This window comes from Otolemur garnettii, unplaced genomic scaffold (assembly GCF_000181295.1).
Source record: "Otolemur garnettii isolate 467f Iridium unplaced genomic scaffold, OtoGar3 scaffold00141, whole genome shotgun sequence".
Taxonomy (NCBI): Eukaryota; Metazoa; Chordata; class Mammalia; order Primates; family Galagidae; genus Otolemur; species Otolemur garnettii.
Genome location: NW_003852536.1, coordinates 2,128,940 through 2,147,192, shown reverse-complemented (window position 1 = coordinate 2,147,192; position 18,253 = coordinate 2,128,940). Strand labels below are relative to the sequence as shown.

The 18,253-nt window shown below is 42.9% G+C and overlaps 1 protein-coding gene across 1 annotated transcript in view; it reads right to left on the bottom strand.

The window, feature by feature from the left end:
* Positions 1-5,518: 5,518 nt before the first annotated feature.
* The window catches only part of SMYD3 (SET and MYND domain containing 3), a 583,543-nt gene continuing 570,808 nt past the window's right edge, over positions 5,519-18,253 (bottom strand). The window contains exon 12 of the mRNA XM_003798803.3: positions 5,519-5,832. Within this exon, the coding sequence (XP_003798851.1) occupies positions 5,731-5,832 (102 nt within the window). The 3' untranslated portion in view covers positions 5,519-5,730. The remainder of the gene's footprint in view (positions 5,833-18,253) is intronic.

Below are 18,253 nucleotides of genomic sequence, written 5' to 3'. Positions count from 1 at the left end.
TCTCCATTATCTACTAAATTTCATGATTGTTTTTGAGAAATCTGATAGTATTCTTCTTGATCCATTGGAAGGAATTCTCTTTTATTTCCTCTATGGAAGAAAGCTTGTAAGATCTTTTTGTTTACCGTATTTTGAAATATCATGGTTATGTATCTTCATATAAATTTAGTTTTATTCATTTTACTAAATAATCTAGGTCCATTTCAGTTTGAAAAAAATATGTCCTTTAGTTCTGTATTTTTCTTTCTTTCTGAAACCCCCATTACTTACAGGATGCTAATGATAGTGAAATGATATTTTGCTTTGCTTCCTCAGAAAGATTATAAGAAAGTATGCTCATTTTCAGAGTTTGGGATGGAAGAAAAAAGTATATATAATCTACTTTTTTATTTTTGCATTTAAATTATACTAGCATTTGTAAAAAGAACATACAAGCAGAAAAATTAATATATATTTATGCTTGTTGCTGACGAAGGCTATTTGATAGAAAAAAATGTGAAACTACTCTTGACAAAGTTTCTCAACTCATACTACATTTAATATACATGTACATAAAACCAAGCACACTAAAAATAAATTCATATCAATATCACAAAGCACACAAGGAAGCTATCCACTATGAGAGAAAGACAGCATACACGATAAGTAAGATGACTACAGCATGCCTAAGATTTTTCATAACAGAAGAAAATTAAAGAGAATTTAAAATAAGTAAATAAGTATACAACCACAAGTAGGACCTCCATGATTGATCAACTCCCCATATGGACCACCTCCTTCAGTTGACCTAAGTTTCATAGACTGGCATGTCCCACAGGTACTAAGGCTTAGTTCCCCACTTTTCATACAAAGCTGTTTCTCTTATAGGCAAAATATGTACCAATTTTAAGAACTAAGCAGAAGATGAGGAGGTGGAAGAAGCCTTTAACAATCACAATATTACAATATTGTGCAATATTGTACCTTTAACAATCACAATATTGTGGAATATTGACGCCTTTAACAATCACAATATTACAATATTCTGCAACATTTGCAGAATTTTTTCTTCCTATCCCTGTGACTTTTGGATTTGCTGGTGTAAATGTCCTGGTTTCTAAAAGCAGATACAACAATGGCTCCGTTGTTACGGAAGCTGAGACTGTCACTCACCTGAAACTGGCCACTTGGACTCTTCAAGCCTCAGAAGCAAATTTCTGTTCTGGTTGGGTTGATTGATCACTCCACCAGTGAACTGCTACTATACAATGGGGTTAAGGAAAACCATGCCTAAACCCCAGGGATTCCCTGAAATACATCTTAGCAACTGTATTACCAAGTTCAGTAGAAAATTGAACCAACCCAAAAAGGCAAGACTACTAAGAACTCAGTTCAGGAATGGAAATACTAATCACTCCACCAGCTAAAAATCCTTAAACAAGCAAAGTGCTGGCTGAAGACAAGAAGGTCACAGAATGGGTAGAAGAATAAATTCTAAAATGTCAACTTAGCTCATGAATATTTAAGAATCACGAACCCAATGGGGAAGGTTGGTGGTACTTACCTTTACAAGTGGACTTTGGTTTATCATGGAATGGAATTATGGAATATTTTTGAAAACATTATATAGAGAAACTCAGGGCAACAACCTAAAGTCAAAAATCAAATGACAAACTGGAAGATTCAATATCACAGATAAAGGAGTGATCCCCCAAATATATAAAGAACTAAAGAGTAAGAAGACCAAAAAACTTGATAGAAAAGATGACAAAAGACATGTAAAGATTATTCACAAAAAGATATAACGCTTTTAAATATTTTTTAAGACACTTAACATCACTCATAAGAAAAATGCAAGTTAAAACTACATTGAGATACCATTTCTCACCTCTCGGCTTAGCAAAATGATCAGAAGCTGGACACCCCCCTTTGTTGACAAGGCTGAGAGTAAATGGGCATTGTTATTGCTTGAGGGCCCTGCCTGAGGCGAATTTAACGGCACCCTATAAAATTATATATGCATTTACCCTTTGACTCAGCAACTCTAGTTGTAGGAAATTACCCTAAAGATCTCCAGCAATGGGAAAAAAACATATGGCCAAGGCTATTCATTACAGCGTTCTTTATAATAGCAAACTATAGCATATGTGTTTGTATTGATAGCTATTAATATATACATGTCCCAATATAAATCGAAAATAATGGGAAAATCCTCATGCTGAATTCAAATAGAAACAAACCTAACTGGACATCAAGTGGAATATAGAATCATATAGAAAAGAATTCAAGTCACTTTTTTTAAGATACAGAGTCCCACTCTGTCACCTATGCTGGAATGCAGTGGTACATTCTCAGCTCACTGCAGCCTCGGGCTCCTGGGCTCAAATGATCCTCCTGCTTCAGCCTCCCAAGTAGCTGGGACTAAAGGGTCTAGGAAGCAATGACACCTTGGTAGCAGTGAGCAGATACAGTGTCCAAGTCAAGGTTTCGAAATATCATCCCTTACTAAAAGAAACCAGGGCCCCTTGGGGAAATGTCTGGTTTCGTGTCTAAAGTAGACAAGTATAAACTGGGCCTGGAACATCTTACTGTGTCCTAAAGTAAAAGGATTTTTCGAATGTGATAGAAACAAGTCAGACAAGGGACTCAATTTGAATAGTCTAATAGCCAAAGCTATGAGGACTTGATCATCAACGTACTTAATGGTTATAGATTGTAACACATTTGAATTTAAAAAAAGAAAAATTAAAAGGTTTGGACTAGACCTTTGAGAGTAGATGTGATTTAGATAGATAGATAAAGAAGGGGAACGTAGTATGAACAAAACACGGGACCGATGAAGAAGAGGGCACAGGCCAAGAGGTCGTGCTGGGGAGGCCAGTCCAGCGAGGAGGCAGGCTCACACAGGGCGAAGTGTAGTCTGGGTGGTCTCCAGCCACAAATGCCAGTCTGAACACTGGATCTGAGTGGCAATAGGGAGCCACTGTAAGCTTTTGAGCAGGGGGTTGTAAGAAATGATGAAATAGGCGCTTTGGGAAGGTTGCTCCAGCAGCTCTGATGGTGCAGAGAGAAGGGCAGGAGGATGTGACGTCCCTGAGGACGGCCCTGCAGGGGGTGAGGAATGAGGCTCTGGGGGTCTGCAAAGGGGCTGAGAATGGGTAAGAAATAAAAATAACTGAAATAAACAAAAGGATTGAACAGAGGATGAACAAAATTTATTCCCTTGCCAGAGGGGACGGGAGAGTGCCGAACTAAACATGAAAAGCAGAGAAGTATTTGTATGTTTCAAATTGCTTTTGAATACACCGACTTTGCCCCAATAGCATTTTGATGTTTACAAACCTCAAAAAGTTAAGGACGTGTCCCACTATAAGGGCAGTGTTTCTGGTTCTTCTCAAGCAGTTCTATTTCTTACAGGCCTGAGGGGAAAGGAGGGCTGTGTTATCTTCCTGAAGCTTCCACCCACGATGGCCCATCAGGAGGATTACCGGATACTCCACAGACAGAGCCCAGAATCTTCTCCCTGTGAGATCCCAGAGGGCTACTCTGGGTGAGCAGAGGATCAATTCCCGACTGGGCCAGAAAAGCACTTTCAAGACCTAACTCAGGGGTGGGCCCCCAGTGTGAGGCTGGCTGAGCGGCCTCTGGGGTCTGCGGCTGTCTGGCTGAGTCCTTGCCCGTCCAGCTGTCTTGCCTGGCTGGAGGAAGCAGGTCCGGAGTGGCCATCGTGAGCAGGCTTCCCAGGCAGCCTTCATCCCCCGCACTCTTGGCATTCACGTGGCATGGCTATAAATTATGCCCAGCGTGTTCATTTTCAGTTTAAATGTGTTCTCATCCCAGAAGAGCAACTAATAACGTCAAGTTACTGATGTGAAAAAAGCCTGCTGCTACAATGACTATGGATTAATGAAATAGCAGTCGTGGAGGCCGGGGTACCAATAAATCGTCAGCCGCTGCTGACATGGATTTTAAATTATGCTCTCCATCCCTTTTCCCCTTTCTCCAAAATTATTTTGCTGTAAAGTTGTTTGGTAAATGTTTGCCTTTGCTTAAATGTTTGCTTTTTATTAAAAGTTGATGCAGGCAGGGCCAGTTGCTCTTAGAAAACTGGAAGCTGGTGAGAGGGATTTAAAAGCCTCTCCTGCTTTCTCTAGGAGGCGTGAAGGCAAATCTCTTAATCCAGGATCATCACTGACTGATAAATTTCATTCAGAAAATTGGCAAACACGGGCTTCTATCAGTGAATTCTGCTAGTTTAGCCTCAAAGTTATTACCTCTACCTTCTGTTTTGGCTTGTTTTTTTCCTTGAAGATTTTTAAATGAGGAACCAGTGCAATGCCCACCGGTGTTTTTCCAAGGCAGAAGTCTGTTTTTCACTTGAAGGATCCCAGGGAATCCACCGACGCACCACAGCCGTCCCTGATCCCCAAAGCAAACTGTTCCTACGCACAGTGGCCCGCCCTACAGCAGGCTTGGCATCTGTGGACTCAACTAATCATGGACTGGAAATATTCAAAATCAAACTGCACCTGCCGGGAACAAGTACAGACTCTTGCTGTCATTATTCCATACTCCATAAACACATTATACCTTCAGATAGCATTTCCATTGTATTAGATATTACAAGGAATACAGAGATGACTTAAAGTGTACAGCAGGATGTGTGTAGGTTCTATGCAAATAACGTACCGTTTTATATTAAGGCCTTTGAGCACCGACAGACTTTGGCATCCAGGTCGTCCCGGAACGAATCCTCCATGGATACCGAGAGAAGACTGTGTTTCTCTAGAACGTTGGTCCATAGATTCAAAGTGACTGTATGTTCTATCACACCCAAAACGGTTAAGAATTACTACGGAGAATTGCAGTGATGGCTACGATTTCTTCCCCTCCATGGGGAACGCAGAAAGGCAGGCCAAATAATTGGGACTGATAGAAGGGAAAAAGAAAAGAAAGCAAGTCTGATTTGAGCTGGGACGCGCGCACCCTGCTTCCAGCAGGATCACAGAGCTTTGTGCTGTGTCTCCTGCTCACATGTCAAACCACAGATTGGAGAAATTACAGGAAAAAATTTCAGGGGGGAAAAAAAAAAAGATGGCATACACAAAGAGTTATAACATGCTTGTGAGAAAGATTTACACAAAGAGCTGTGAGACATCTAAAAAACATTTTCTTTTTTGGCATTGAGATTTCTTAACTTTTTCTAATAACACCTAAAATGACCATTTTCTAAGATTTAGGATAAAACGCATTGTGTTGGAGAGATACGTTTGGAAGTAACTAATGCACACATTTATCAAAAAGAGTGAAGATAACATCTCACAATTCTGCTTCTTGCCAAAATGGACATTAACATTTTGCTTGGAAGCAAATGTGAAAATAGTGATTTTTAACCAATTATCTCTACATACATATCAAGGAGAAAGTTGTGACTTACTGTGTCATGCCCAGAATAGAATTTTCTCTCTTGAATGTTGAGATCTTAAACAATAAAATCGCCAGTGTGTAAGCAAAGAAAACAAACTACCAGATGGCATTTTCGACCACGTTTTTGAATTTATTATAATTGTGCTTCTCTACAACTAATGATTCTTGTGGTTTACAAACCATATGTCTGCCCTTATTTACCTACATAAACACAGAACAGCATTTCCAGTAGGAGTGGTTCACACATCAAACAGAGTATACAGCGTGTGACCTCAATAAGGCATTCAGGAAAGGTAAAGCCATTTTTCCCTGGAATGGGTTCCCTTAGGACGCTCTTATATTGGCATCACATTCTTCTAAGAGTAGAATCAAATCTTCAGTCAGGCTGTGCTCTCTGCCGTGTGTCACTCGAATAATATCAAAAGCCTAAAGAGAAAGGACAGAAGATAGGTTAGTCCCTGAAACAGGTGGGCCCTGCCTGTTTCCCATCTTTTCCCCATGATACGAGGCCTGGTAAACTCCACAGGCTCACGTAACTGTCCTTCTCTGAGCCAGAATATAAAGTGATTTCTGAATGTGGTGTTTGGAGAGCAGACTCAGTCTCTGAGCCTTGCAGGGGTTCAGGGACAACAATGATCTTCAGGGATTGTTAGGGCATGAGTTTAATGTGTAGAGGTTTAAGCAGTGTTACCACCTTAACATCCTTTTCTTTCTTTATTGTATGCGACATTCAGTTCTCATCTGTATGCACTGTGATTGTTACACACCTGTGTTCTTGTACTCTTTTTGTATCATAGGACGTTACAGCACCAGCATTTCCACAATCCTCTCTTCCATTCCCCATATTCAGTCCATTGCTACATCTTACCAATTTTGTCTTCAAAGTATTCCTGAAATCTATGGGGGCTTGTAATTACTTCAGTAATAGTACAGTGGAAGTAAAGCTGTTTACTTCCAAGGCTGGATCCAAAAAGCCTCTGTCTTCCTCACTAGTATTTTTGTTTCTGGAACCTCAAGCCGCCATGCTGTAAGGAAGCCCAAGTCACATGGAGAGAGGCCATGCATAGGGGCTGTGGTTGAAACACTGAGCTGAGTCCATCTTTCAAGTCATCCAGCCAAGGCACCAGACAAGTACATAAAGAAGCCTCCAGAAGATTCCAACCCCCAGCCGGAGACAGCAGTGTTTATCTGCAGATGAAACGCCACTGTGGAAATGTAGACCCACAGAATCTGTGAACATAATTTTCTTGGTTTCCTCCACTGAGTTTTGGGATGGTTTGCTATGGAGCTATGAATAATCAGAATACCCTCACAAATATTTGAGCAATAAACAAACTAGAGATAAGCAGTATCACATCTTGCTTTGCCCAAAGGGTGGTGGGATGAGCTGAGGGGAGGGGTGTCCATTGTATTTGATGTACCCAGGAGACATGTAAAAATGGGACTCTGGTGGCCATTAAGCACCTAGCAAAGGACCTGGCAGTAGCACCCAGCTCTTAGCCTCGGATGCATAGAGCTTCAAAGGAGACACCGGGGCCGGAACCTAGTCAGCTCCCTGGGAGTGACGGTGAGGATCCAGGAGGCTCCGGTGGGCCCTTGGGGTCCAAAACACCTGATAGGGTGAACTCTTAAATAACAGCAACTATTCACTGTTTGACGTCAGTTCACAGCGAGCATAGCTGCCTTTCTAATGGCTGTATACAATGCACTCTATCTTGTTTATGGACCATTGTTTACTAAACTACTCCTGGAAATTTAGATCACATCCAGTTGTTTATTCGGATGTGATGCAGACCTTCCAGCATAAGGCTTTGCTGGATATCTGCTTAAGACAATTTCCTAGGGGTGGAACTCTTGGGTATGAACATCTTTAAAGCCACAGAGACGTGAGAGCTGGAAAGGACTCAGGTGGTCCACGGTGTGGCCTCGCAGTCAGGCTTTGTTTTCGCTGAGGAGAAAAGCTGAAGCCTGGAGAAACAGCATTCACTGACGGTGCTTCAGCCCGTGCTCCTGCCTTCTTTTTTGCTTTTTAAAAAACGTTCCCTTTAGGTTGGAAGGGAAATAGGTAGGCAGAGTGAGTCTCGATTTAGCTGCTGGGAGACAAAGGGAGAGACAGGCACAGCGCCTCAGATCCTGGCCTCCCGGCTGGAGAAATCTCTGCTCTGGGAGTCCGGCTGTGACTCTGCACTGGCAGTCAGGTCCCTCAGCCCCGACACCAGGGACCGGAGCCCAGGGAGTAGCCGGGCTAACCTACTGAACGATGGGGAAGGGATGCATTTCTCACTAAGTCGTGAGCCTGGACAGCAAATGCCAGCAGATCCCGAGGCGGAGGGTTGTCTGGGATTGGAGGGGAGGGGTTGGGAGCAGCCCCCACTTTGCAGGCAGCAGAGCTCTCTGACATTTCTCTGCACAGAAGATTAAAAACAAATGTTTGATGCCATTCGGGGAGCACATGCCTCATGATTTATTCTCTTTTCTCCGAACTGCCCTGTGTCCTCTGCTGCTCTGGACATCGTGAGGTCTGAGGCAGAGACCTGTGTGACACACGGCTGTGGAGAGAGGAGGTTTCCTGGATCACAGAGAGCCTTCATGGGAAACTCTGACTTGAAAGGGCTTTCAGATGTTCCTCTTCCCTTTTACTCCACAGACGGCCAGATGTGCTTGTGATCTCGCAAAGGCAGATGAATGGCCCAGAAGGCAGCCTGGAAAGCTCTGGGCAGAGGGACGCCCATCGCCTGTCCTCGCGGGCGCCCTCTGCTGGGTGAGGGCCCAGCCTGCTGCCTCAGAATCTCCAGACCAGCTTCTTTTTTGTCCTCTCGGTTACATTTCTTTGGTTCCTCACCAAAATGATCTGTGCTTCTCTGTGATTTGACTCAGAGGACAATGGCAAAGCTGTCTTCTTATCACCCTGGCAACCTCATGTTGAGGTGCGTGTTTTCAAACATAACGTGGGCTCCGATCTTCCTCACTCACACCTTCCTTCAGGTTCCGGCTGTAAGTTTCACTTTCTCCCCTTTGCGACTTTAAGAACCAGGTGTATTCCTCTAAGGCCGAGAGTGTCCTGTCTGCTGAAGGGGCAGACGTTCCCGTCCTGTGGCAGGGCTACTGCCCACGTGTCAGCAGGAGGCTTCCAGCCCCACAGCCAGCATGGAATCACAGTGACAGCAGGAAGAGGGAGCTGCCTGGCCTTCCCCAGGCCTCATGTCCACACCTCCCAGCTGCTTCCTTAGGAAGGGCCACAAGGATCATCCCGGCCCACTCTCACGGCATGGAAGGAACTACTTCCCAAGGCTGCCTGGCCTAAGAGGTAGACCAAGGGTGATCACTCAGCTCTCAGGACTCAACCCAGTGTCCATTCCAGGACCGCAATATGTGGCCTCCCCTGTGAACAGTCTGTGGTCGCCCAGGAGAGAAACCAGAAGGTCTCTGGGACATGGCTTCTGAGATATCCCGAAGGACCACAGGAGTCTTCCTGGTCGAGCTGCTGCTGGTCACGTGCTGTATTCTCTTATTTGGTGGTGAATATAGCACCCAATACGCTCCCAACCCCTGGGCTTGAGATGCTAAGATTAGAGGATCTGGTCCACTAGGATGGCTAGAAGCAGAGAAGAAATGGGTACAGGTTGGGACAGAGGACTAATCCGAAGAAACTGGGAAAACAAAAAAAACAACCCACATCATTTGTCTCTCAGGTAAAACTAAACATAGGTCTGATTAGCATGTAAACATTTAAATTTGCTTTGAGTGATGGGTGGATGCGGGAGAGGAAAGGGGAAAAAGAAGAAAAAAGAAATAGGATTCATAATGTGCAAAATACGTCAGTGACTCTTGTGTGTGTAGGAGGATGTATGAATGAATGAAGAGACATGCTAGGCAGGCAGGACGCTGCAGCCCAGACCTAGTGACAGAGGGCATCTGGTCCTCTTCCTGGACACCACCTAGCCTATTAGAGAGCTGGGCCAGGGAGGTAGGAAGAGAATCCTGGGTGGCCCTAGGCACAGCCATTTAGCCCAGTGGAAGGTGAGGAGGGCATCCTTGCCCCCCCGCCCCCACAAATAAAGTCACAATAAATCTCTGACAAAGCAGAAAAATTGTTTCCAATAGCTCTGAGTCTCCCTTCTCCCATCCCCTCCTGACGGCCGCATATGCACACGTCAGAGAGGACAATTTCGGTTTAATTTCCTGCAGCAGCATATAAAGCAGATTAAGGAAATATAAAATTGGAGCTGGCTTGTGTTGGGAAATGCTTATCTCTTTCCATTAAATTTTATTTTTTTAATAGCAGCATTTAAAAAGAGCCTGCACCTAATCTTTCACAGAGGACTCATTTGAAGCCTCCAAGGGGAGTACTTGCTGTACCCATGTGCAGACTGTAAATGTCACAAGAGAAATGGCAGCATAGATTGTCTGCCACATGACAGACCCATGGTTTACTAAGGGATAAAGAAAGGGTCCCCGGGACTGATTTGAATCTTCTACCTTTTTTAAAAGTAATTTTAGAATTGTGGCCACATATGAAATGAAATGAATTAAATCACGTTACTTTAAAGTTGGAAACAATATAGCTTTCATATTAATTTTTAATAGAAATATATTACGCTTATCAAGGATCTCATATAGTTTCTACCATAAGCCTGAGGAATCCAGTAAATGACTTCCCCGAGCGTGATTTAAATATGTATATAAAATCAGAAATGCGTGCATGATGAGAACCTCTGGAATCAGGCCACAACAGGGAAAAATGGAAGCAGGTTTTTTTATTCTGCCCATCTCAGAAAGAAGAGTGCTGGAGGGAGAGTGGGAAGGTAGGGGCCTTCAAAGTGGAAAATATAAGAAGAAAGAACCGCAACGTATTAGGCAGCTCCGGAGCCGTAAGAAGCCCTTTTCAAGAAGCATCAGAAAATCCCAAAGATTTTGATCACCCTAAGCAGGAACTTAGCAGTGCCCTGTGGACCCAACTCCATTCCACACCTTGAATACCTCTCCAAGGGCAGTGTCTGCTAAAGGAATGTGCCCTCCTGGGAGGCAGATGTTCCCTAGAGAGAACATCTATCCAGGCATTCATTCAAACAGCTGGAATGAGAAAGACTTGGCCCTTCCCTGGGAGGAATTCTGGCACAGTCAGGGAGACGGAGGTAACCACTGGATCATTACAGCAGAACAGTGCCTATTAAACACAGATGCAAAATAGTAAGATACCCAGAGGGGGGAGTGACCAGGGCAGCCCAGGGGAAGCTCAGGAGGGTTACAGATGCGGTGAGCTCAGGTCTGTGCCCTCAGTGTGGTGACTGTTCCTGAAACAGCCACTGTGTTTCATCAATGAGTCAATCCAATGACTACTGAGCACCTGAGAGAGACCCTGAAGAAGCCATGTCCCCACCCCCCCCCACCCCCACCCAAGAGTCAGTTTCTTCAATTGAATGAGGAGGAGACTGGACAAAATAAATTATAAGGACCCTATGTGTCGCACAATGTGCCAGGCTAGACACAGAGCTAGGAGGTATGGATCTGGTTTGTTTCAAATATTGTTAATTCCTTCTCAGAGAATTTACTTCCTTTGACTTGAATCATTTTATATTTCTTGAGATTTGTTTTATGACTCCAAATATGGTCTGTCTTAGCATTTCTATGCATTCTGCTCTTACTGGGTGGGGTGTTTTCTACATGTCAATTAGATCATGTTGGCGGATGCTAATTATGTAACTGCTCTATATCCTTGCGGATTTTCTGTCTAGTTGGCTCTATCACCTCTTGACAGAGGGGCTGTGTTCCCAGCTATACTCGTGGGTTTGTTTATTTACTTTTCCTCCCAGTTCTGTCCGTTTTTGTTTTCCATGTTTTGCAAACGTGTTGTCTGTTGTATGCATGTTTAGTATTACTATGTCATTTTGGTAGACTGACCTTTTTTTCATTATATAATGTTCCTCTAGAATTTTCTTTGCCCTAAAATCTTTCTCTGATATTGTTACAGCCTGTTCTTTCTTTTGATTGTGTTTTGATACATCTTTTTTCATCCTTTTACTTTCAACCTGCCTGCATCATTACATTCAAAGAGAGTTTCTTATAGACAGTGTATACTTGGATGATTTTTTATAAAACCTGTTCTACCGATCTCTGTCTTTTAGACAGTGTGTTCAGACATTTTACTTTTTTTTTTTGACCGAGACAATTTACATAATTTAAAATGTAATTATTTTCATTATTATTATTTTTGAGACAGAGGCTCAAGCTGTCGCCCTGGGTACAGTGCTGTGGCATCACAGCTCACAGCAACCTCCAACTCTTGGGCTTAACCAATTCTCTTGCCTCAGCCTCCCAAGTAGCTGGCACTACATGCATCCACCACAACACCTGGCTATTTTTTGTTGCAGTTGCCACTGGTGTTTTAGCTGGCTGCGGCCGGTTTCGAACCTGCCATCCTCAGTATATGGAGCCAGCCCCTACCCGCTGAGCCACAGGCGCCGCCCCAAATGTAATTATTAATATATTAAGGTTTGAGTCTGCCATTTTATATTTTGTTTTCTATTTTTTACTTCTCTTTTCTTTTTCTTGAATTCCCATGGATTACTTGAATATTTATGGAAATCTGTTCTACGGTGTTTTGAGTATATCCCTTTTGCATATACCCCACTAACTTTGCTAGTGACTGCTCTAGGTCTTATGTTATATATCCATAACTCAGCATGCTCTACTCCTGTAGGTATTTTACCAGTTCAAGGTCAAGGGCAGAAACCTTACCACCCCCTTTAGATCTCCTACCCTCTCCCACTGGAACTTAACTGTCCTGAACATTTCTGCTACATACATTTAGAACCACATCAGATAGTGTTTTAAGTTTTGCTTCAACTACCAAACTATACTATAGAAATGAGGATAAAGAAAGTCTATTTTACTTACTCATATTTTTGCTGACTGTGCTCTTTCTTTCTTCTTGATCCTCCAAGATTCTTCTTTTATAATTTTCTTTCTGTTTAGAGAACTTCCTTTGGCTATTCTTCTAGAATATGTCTGCTGGTGATAAGTTCTTTTCGTTTTCATTCATCTGCAATGTCTTGATTTCTCCTTCATTCCTGGAGAATATTTTGCTGAATACAGGTTTTTGGGTTAACAGCTCTTTTATTTCAGTACTTTAAAAAATGTGTTACTTTATCGGGTCTCCATGGTTCCTGATGATAAAATCACTGTCATTCAAATTGTTTTCCTCTTGCTGCTTTTCCGAAATTATTTTTGTCTTAACCTTCTGAAAGTTTGAGTATGATTCACAGTCTTTGCATGGAAGGTTTTGGGCTTCAGCGGTTTGATGTTCACTCAGCTTCTTGAGTCTGCTGGTTTACATCTTCTGCCAAATTTGGGAAGTTTTTCACCATGATTTCTTTAAAAAATATTTTATTGTGGTAAAATATACATATTTCAAATTTACCCTTTTAACCATTTTTAAGAGCATACTTCAGCTTAATTTTAATGAAGCTCGATTTATTTTTTTTTCTTTTTTGGTCTCTGCCTCTGGTACGATAGCTAAGAAATATCACTAAATCTAACATCGTAACAATTTTCCCTAGCTTGTCTTCTAAGAATTCCATGGATGTAGCTCTTCTGTTTAAACCAGGTGTCCTCAAACTATGGCCCGTGGGCCACATGCAGCCTGCCTAGGATATTTATCCGGCCCACTGGGTGTTTTTGCCACCGCTGCCTGTCCTGTTTAGCAGCCAACTCGTCCCGGGGCCCGCAGTCCGGCTGTCCAATGGTCTGAGGGACAGTGAACTGGCCCCTGGTTTAAAAAGTTTGAGGACCCCTGGTTAAGCCTTTGATCTATTTTGAGTTACTTTCCATGTACATTACCTTAGGTAAGGGGCTATCTTTACTCTTTTGCATGTGGAAAAGTTTCTCCAACACCATTTATTGAAGCGCCTGTCCTTTTCCCATTAACTGGTCTTAGCACTCTTGTCAAAAATCACTTGACCACATAAATGGGCTGTCTACTCTATTCCAATGATCTATATCTCCCTTTTTATGCTGGTATAAAGTTTGGGTATAAAACTTTATGCTGGTATAAAGCTGGTACACTGTTTTGATTACTGTAGTTTTACAGTAAATTTTAAAACCACGAACTTAGAATCTTCCATATTTGTTTTTCTTTTTCAAGATTGTTTTTGGCTACTCAGGGTCCTTTGAGGACTCGTATGAATTTTAAGATGGATTTTTCTGTTTCTGACCACCCCCCAAAATATCATGGGATTTTCATAGTGGCGGCACCAAATCTATGGATTGTTTTATATAATATTGGCATCCTAACAATATTAAGTTTTCTAACTCATGGATATAGGATGTCTTTTTCAGACAGAATTCTAACATCCCAACCAACAACAGTTAGCATCTAATGGTTGCTTTTTTTTCATTAAGATTGAGAAATTCCAATAACTAAGTAAATGACACAAAGTCTATGTTAACCAGTTGGATGAAAATATTTCAAATTGTATATGAAAACACTACACTGTACCCCATGTTTGCATTAATGTATACAGCTATCATTTAATTAAAAAAAAGATTGAGAAATTCCTGGTTCTTGGCATGATGAGATATTTTCAATTAAAACCTGGACATTTGGCTCAGCACCTGTGGCTCACGTGGCTCAGGCGCCAGCCACATACACCTGAGCTGGTGGGTTTGAATCCAGCCTGGACCTGCCAAACAACAATGACGGCTGCAACCAAAAAATAGCCGGGCGTTGTGGCGGGCGCCTGTGGTCCCAGCTACTTGGGAGGCAGAGGCAGGAGACTCGCTTGAGCCCAGGAGTTGGAGGTTGCTGTGAGCTGTTATGTCACAGCATTCTACCCAGGGTGACAGCTTGAGGCTCTGTCTCAAAAAAATAAAATGAAATAAAACCTGGACATTTTAAGTATTCTGTTATGAGACTCTGAATTTCACTTAAATTACCTTTTAGCTATCTTTCTCTAACATCATTCCAGCAAAAGAACAAGGGGATGACACTTTGTTATCGCCAAGTCCAAGTTCCCCAGGTAGCTCCCTGTTATTACTGGACTTATACTTCATGGTAGGTAAATTCCTGCTTATTTTCTTTAATGTGATTTAATCACTATACTTGCATTTTATCCATTGTTTTTACCCTTATTTTTTCCCTTTTTTGGTTCGAAACACACTCCTGAAATTATTACTCTCTATTTGATATTACTCTCTATATCAGAGCCAGGTGCTTCAAACAACCCTTTGAGGGTTTAGTGATAACTATGGCACATCATCTCTGCATGCCTTCTCGTTCTCCCTATTTTCCTCCCACCTCCCCACAGCTTCAAGTGTGACGTTACGTATTTAGAGGAGGGCTTTTTAACCCAGAGGTCAGGGACACTTAGGGAGTCCCTGAAGGGCCTTTCCCCACCAAATGTATACAGGATTGCATCTATGTACATATTTCTCTGGTGAGTCACTGGTTCTCATCAGATTCCTAAATAAGAACATGACAAGTTTAAGTATCACAGTAGCAGATTAAGGAGTAGAAACAATAGAACTGGCTCAGCGCCTGTAGCTCAGCGGCTAGGGTACCAGCCACATACACAGGAGATAGAGGTTTGAATCCAGCCCTGGCCTGCAAAACGACAATGACAACTACAACCAAAAAATAGCCGGGTGTTGTGACAGGCACCTATAGTCCCAGCTACTTGGGAGGTGAATTGCTTAAGCCCAAGAGTTTGAGGTTGCTGTGAGCTGTGATGCCACAGCACTTTACCTAGGGTGACACAGTGAGACTCTGTCTCAAAATAAATAAATCAAAAAAATAAAACAAAAGAAACAATAGAATGCACACCCTAAATCAGCTATTGTGGGGAACTGGAAATCAGGGTACAGGCTGGAGTAGACAGAGACCAGTGTGGTTGTGCTTTAGCTCTCCCTGGATGTGCTGGAGTAACTGGTAACTGTCCAGCAATAAGAAAAGTGATGTCCAGGACATGGGGCCTTCGCTCCCCATTTATATCAAGAAACAGCTAAAAAGATCTTTAAAGTGTAAAATGCTCCAACAAAATTAAATGAAGTAGGAAGAAACAAACCATAGTATAAGAATTTTACAATTTAGGCTGGGCGTGGTGTAGCCCCAGCAGATCAAGGTAGGAGGATTGTTTGAGCTCAGGAGTTCAAGACCAGCCTATGCAAGGGTAAGACCCTGTGTCTACTAAAAATAGAAAAACTTGCCAGGTGTGGTGGGGATACCTGAAGCCCCACTACTTGGGAGGCTGAGGCAGGAGGAGCCCTGGAGTTTGAGGTTGCTGTTGTGCACTAAGCTGATGTCACAGTATTCCTGCCTAGGGAACAGAGTGAGATTCTGTCTCAATAAAAAAGAAAAAAAAAAAAGAATTTTACCAGCTAGATAAAAAATTGCTATTGAAAAGACAGAAGTCTGACTTTTACAGCCTGACATCTGCTAACAAAGCAGTACTAATAAATCAGCTCCCCAGGGCAGGCTGGAGGAACCTGAGCACGGAAAACAGACAGCAGGCTCCCTGGCCAGACAGCCCAGAAGGGTTGTCCTTGAGGTCTAAGAAGTCAAATTAGTGGCAAACAAAATCCTCCCAAGAAATAAATGGAAAGAAATAAAAGTAGATTAGAAATGAAAGAAAGCAGGAGGGAAGCACTGCAAAGGGACCCCAGACCATCCCATGACAGCAATCCCGAGCATTTCAGCTGAGCCCAGTGGAAATGGAAGCCTAAACCAAATCAGAGCGGGCTAAGTGGATTCCTTTCCTTGGAGGAGGCTGGGGCCTAATTGAATCTGTAACAGATTTCTGCTTCTGAAGCTCTCTGATTTCTGTTCCAAACTCAGTCTTTGAAAACCTTACTCAAGCTATTTCAGTCCATTATTTCCAGGGTTTTTAAGACAAGAAAGAATATCCAGGGGTGCCTGTTTAAAGACAGCATCAGTATAGCCTCCCTCTCCCCGTCCCTCTCCTGGCCACCTGAGTCTTAAGAAAGGGAGAAAAGAGACCTTTTGCAGGAAGATGCTGACCTGCGTCTAGACTCCCGGGGCACATGAGTTCTCATAGCGATGGCCATGTTCAGGCCACCCCTCTGCTAGCAAATGCTCAGTAAAGGAGTGAGATGATCTGGTCCCTTAGCCAAATGTAGCTCAAAGAACAGGGCCAGAGTAGGAATTTTAAAGTCTTTCATCCATTAAAAAAATCCATTAGGTTTATATTAAATGTAACTTGCTGTGTCTGGGGCAGCAGAAGATACCAAAGGTACCCAAGTCAGGGTCCCTTGAGGAAGTCCCACTCTCCTTGGGGAAACAAAACCCACCAATGTGAACTGCTGGGGGGAGAAGTCCGATAACAATTGTTCAACAGGGGACTGGACATCATCTTTCGCAGTCTCAGAATAGTTGAGCTTGGTAAGCACATTCTCATACGTTGGCTCACTTCTCAAAACAGCTCTATGGGACAGGTATCAGCCTTATTTTAAAACTAAAATTATATTCAGAGAGATTAAATGACTTGCTTCAAGTCACCACCCCAGTAAACGGTGGGAATGACATCTAAACCTACTGAGTCCAGGAGCTCCTTTATTACACCCCACTGCTGGGGGTGCATATTTGCTTCTTGGTTGATCATCAGAACTTGGCAAGAGACTCAGAGACTTTTCTAGGATCAAATCGGAAGTTTGTCCCAGGCCTCAGGACAGACACTCTGAGGTGGCTCCCAGAATATCTTTCACTTGGCAGGTATAAGGGTCTATGCTTGGGGTTGTCTTTGGTACCAGAAGTGGGAGATGCGAAAATGGTTACCAGGGAAGGAGGTGAGGCCACTCACAAGAAGGCCACGAGGACGACAGAGAACAGACCTGTGCTTGGGGAGCAGAAAAGGGAGATCAGAGGGTCCTCAGAAGGGCTAGTGACGGCCACCACGGTCAGCCCCGGCTGCCTTACCCTGTGAACACACCCCTAGATGTCTGTCTAGGTTTGCTCAGGCTTGTCAGCTGAGGATGTTAGATGTCTCCTTCAAGAATTCTGCAGGCAATGGCAATGACTAAAGCCTCACATGAAGAACAGAAGGCATCTAAATATTCTCTGATTTCTCTCCCATTTTTCTCTGAGTTGGCACCAGGAGTTAAGCTAGATCTGAAGCGATTTCTACACATCAACTCTTACTAGACAGCCTCATCTATTTAACTGGGCCAATCTACAGGAAAAGAACAGAGCCTTGGATTCCAGCCTGGAGTTAATGACTTGTTCACATTTGTCTCCTCCACTAAACTGTAAGGACAATACTGAGTCTGATTCAAAGTAGCAGAAGCATTTAATCAACATGTGTTAAATTAAAGTGAACAGACTACAGCTGGCTCTGCCTCAGTGTGACTTTAGCTGAGCCCTTGCGTGTCTCCAAGCCTTAACTTTGGCATTTTTCAAATAGGAAGGAAAATGCCCATCCCACTGACCTAGCATGGCTGTCCTTTCGTCTGCCATTAGGACCAAGTATGAACATGTATTATGAGCAGTATTAAAGGTTTTTAGTCTCTTAATGCAAATAATTAACTTGATCATTTACAAAACACCAACTTGCAGGCGACCCTGGGTTGAGTATATCACATATTTAAGAAGTTTCCTCTACATTATTTCTTTCTGCCCAAACTTTTACACAGGAGACCCTCAGCAAGTATGTTCTGCCTAAGTGATTTGACTGGCTGGCAAGTACTAGCCAGACCAGAAAAAGAAAGTTCTCCCTGCGAGTATGGACTGTAAGAGACTGCTAGCTACTGGCAGTGTGGGTAAAGATGTCAGACAGGGTAAAAGGACAAGAGTAGAGTGACCTCAAGAAGCCTGGTGTTCCTCTGGGTGACTGTGCAC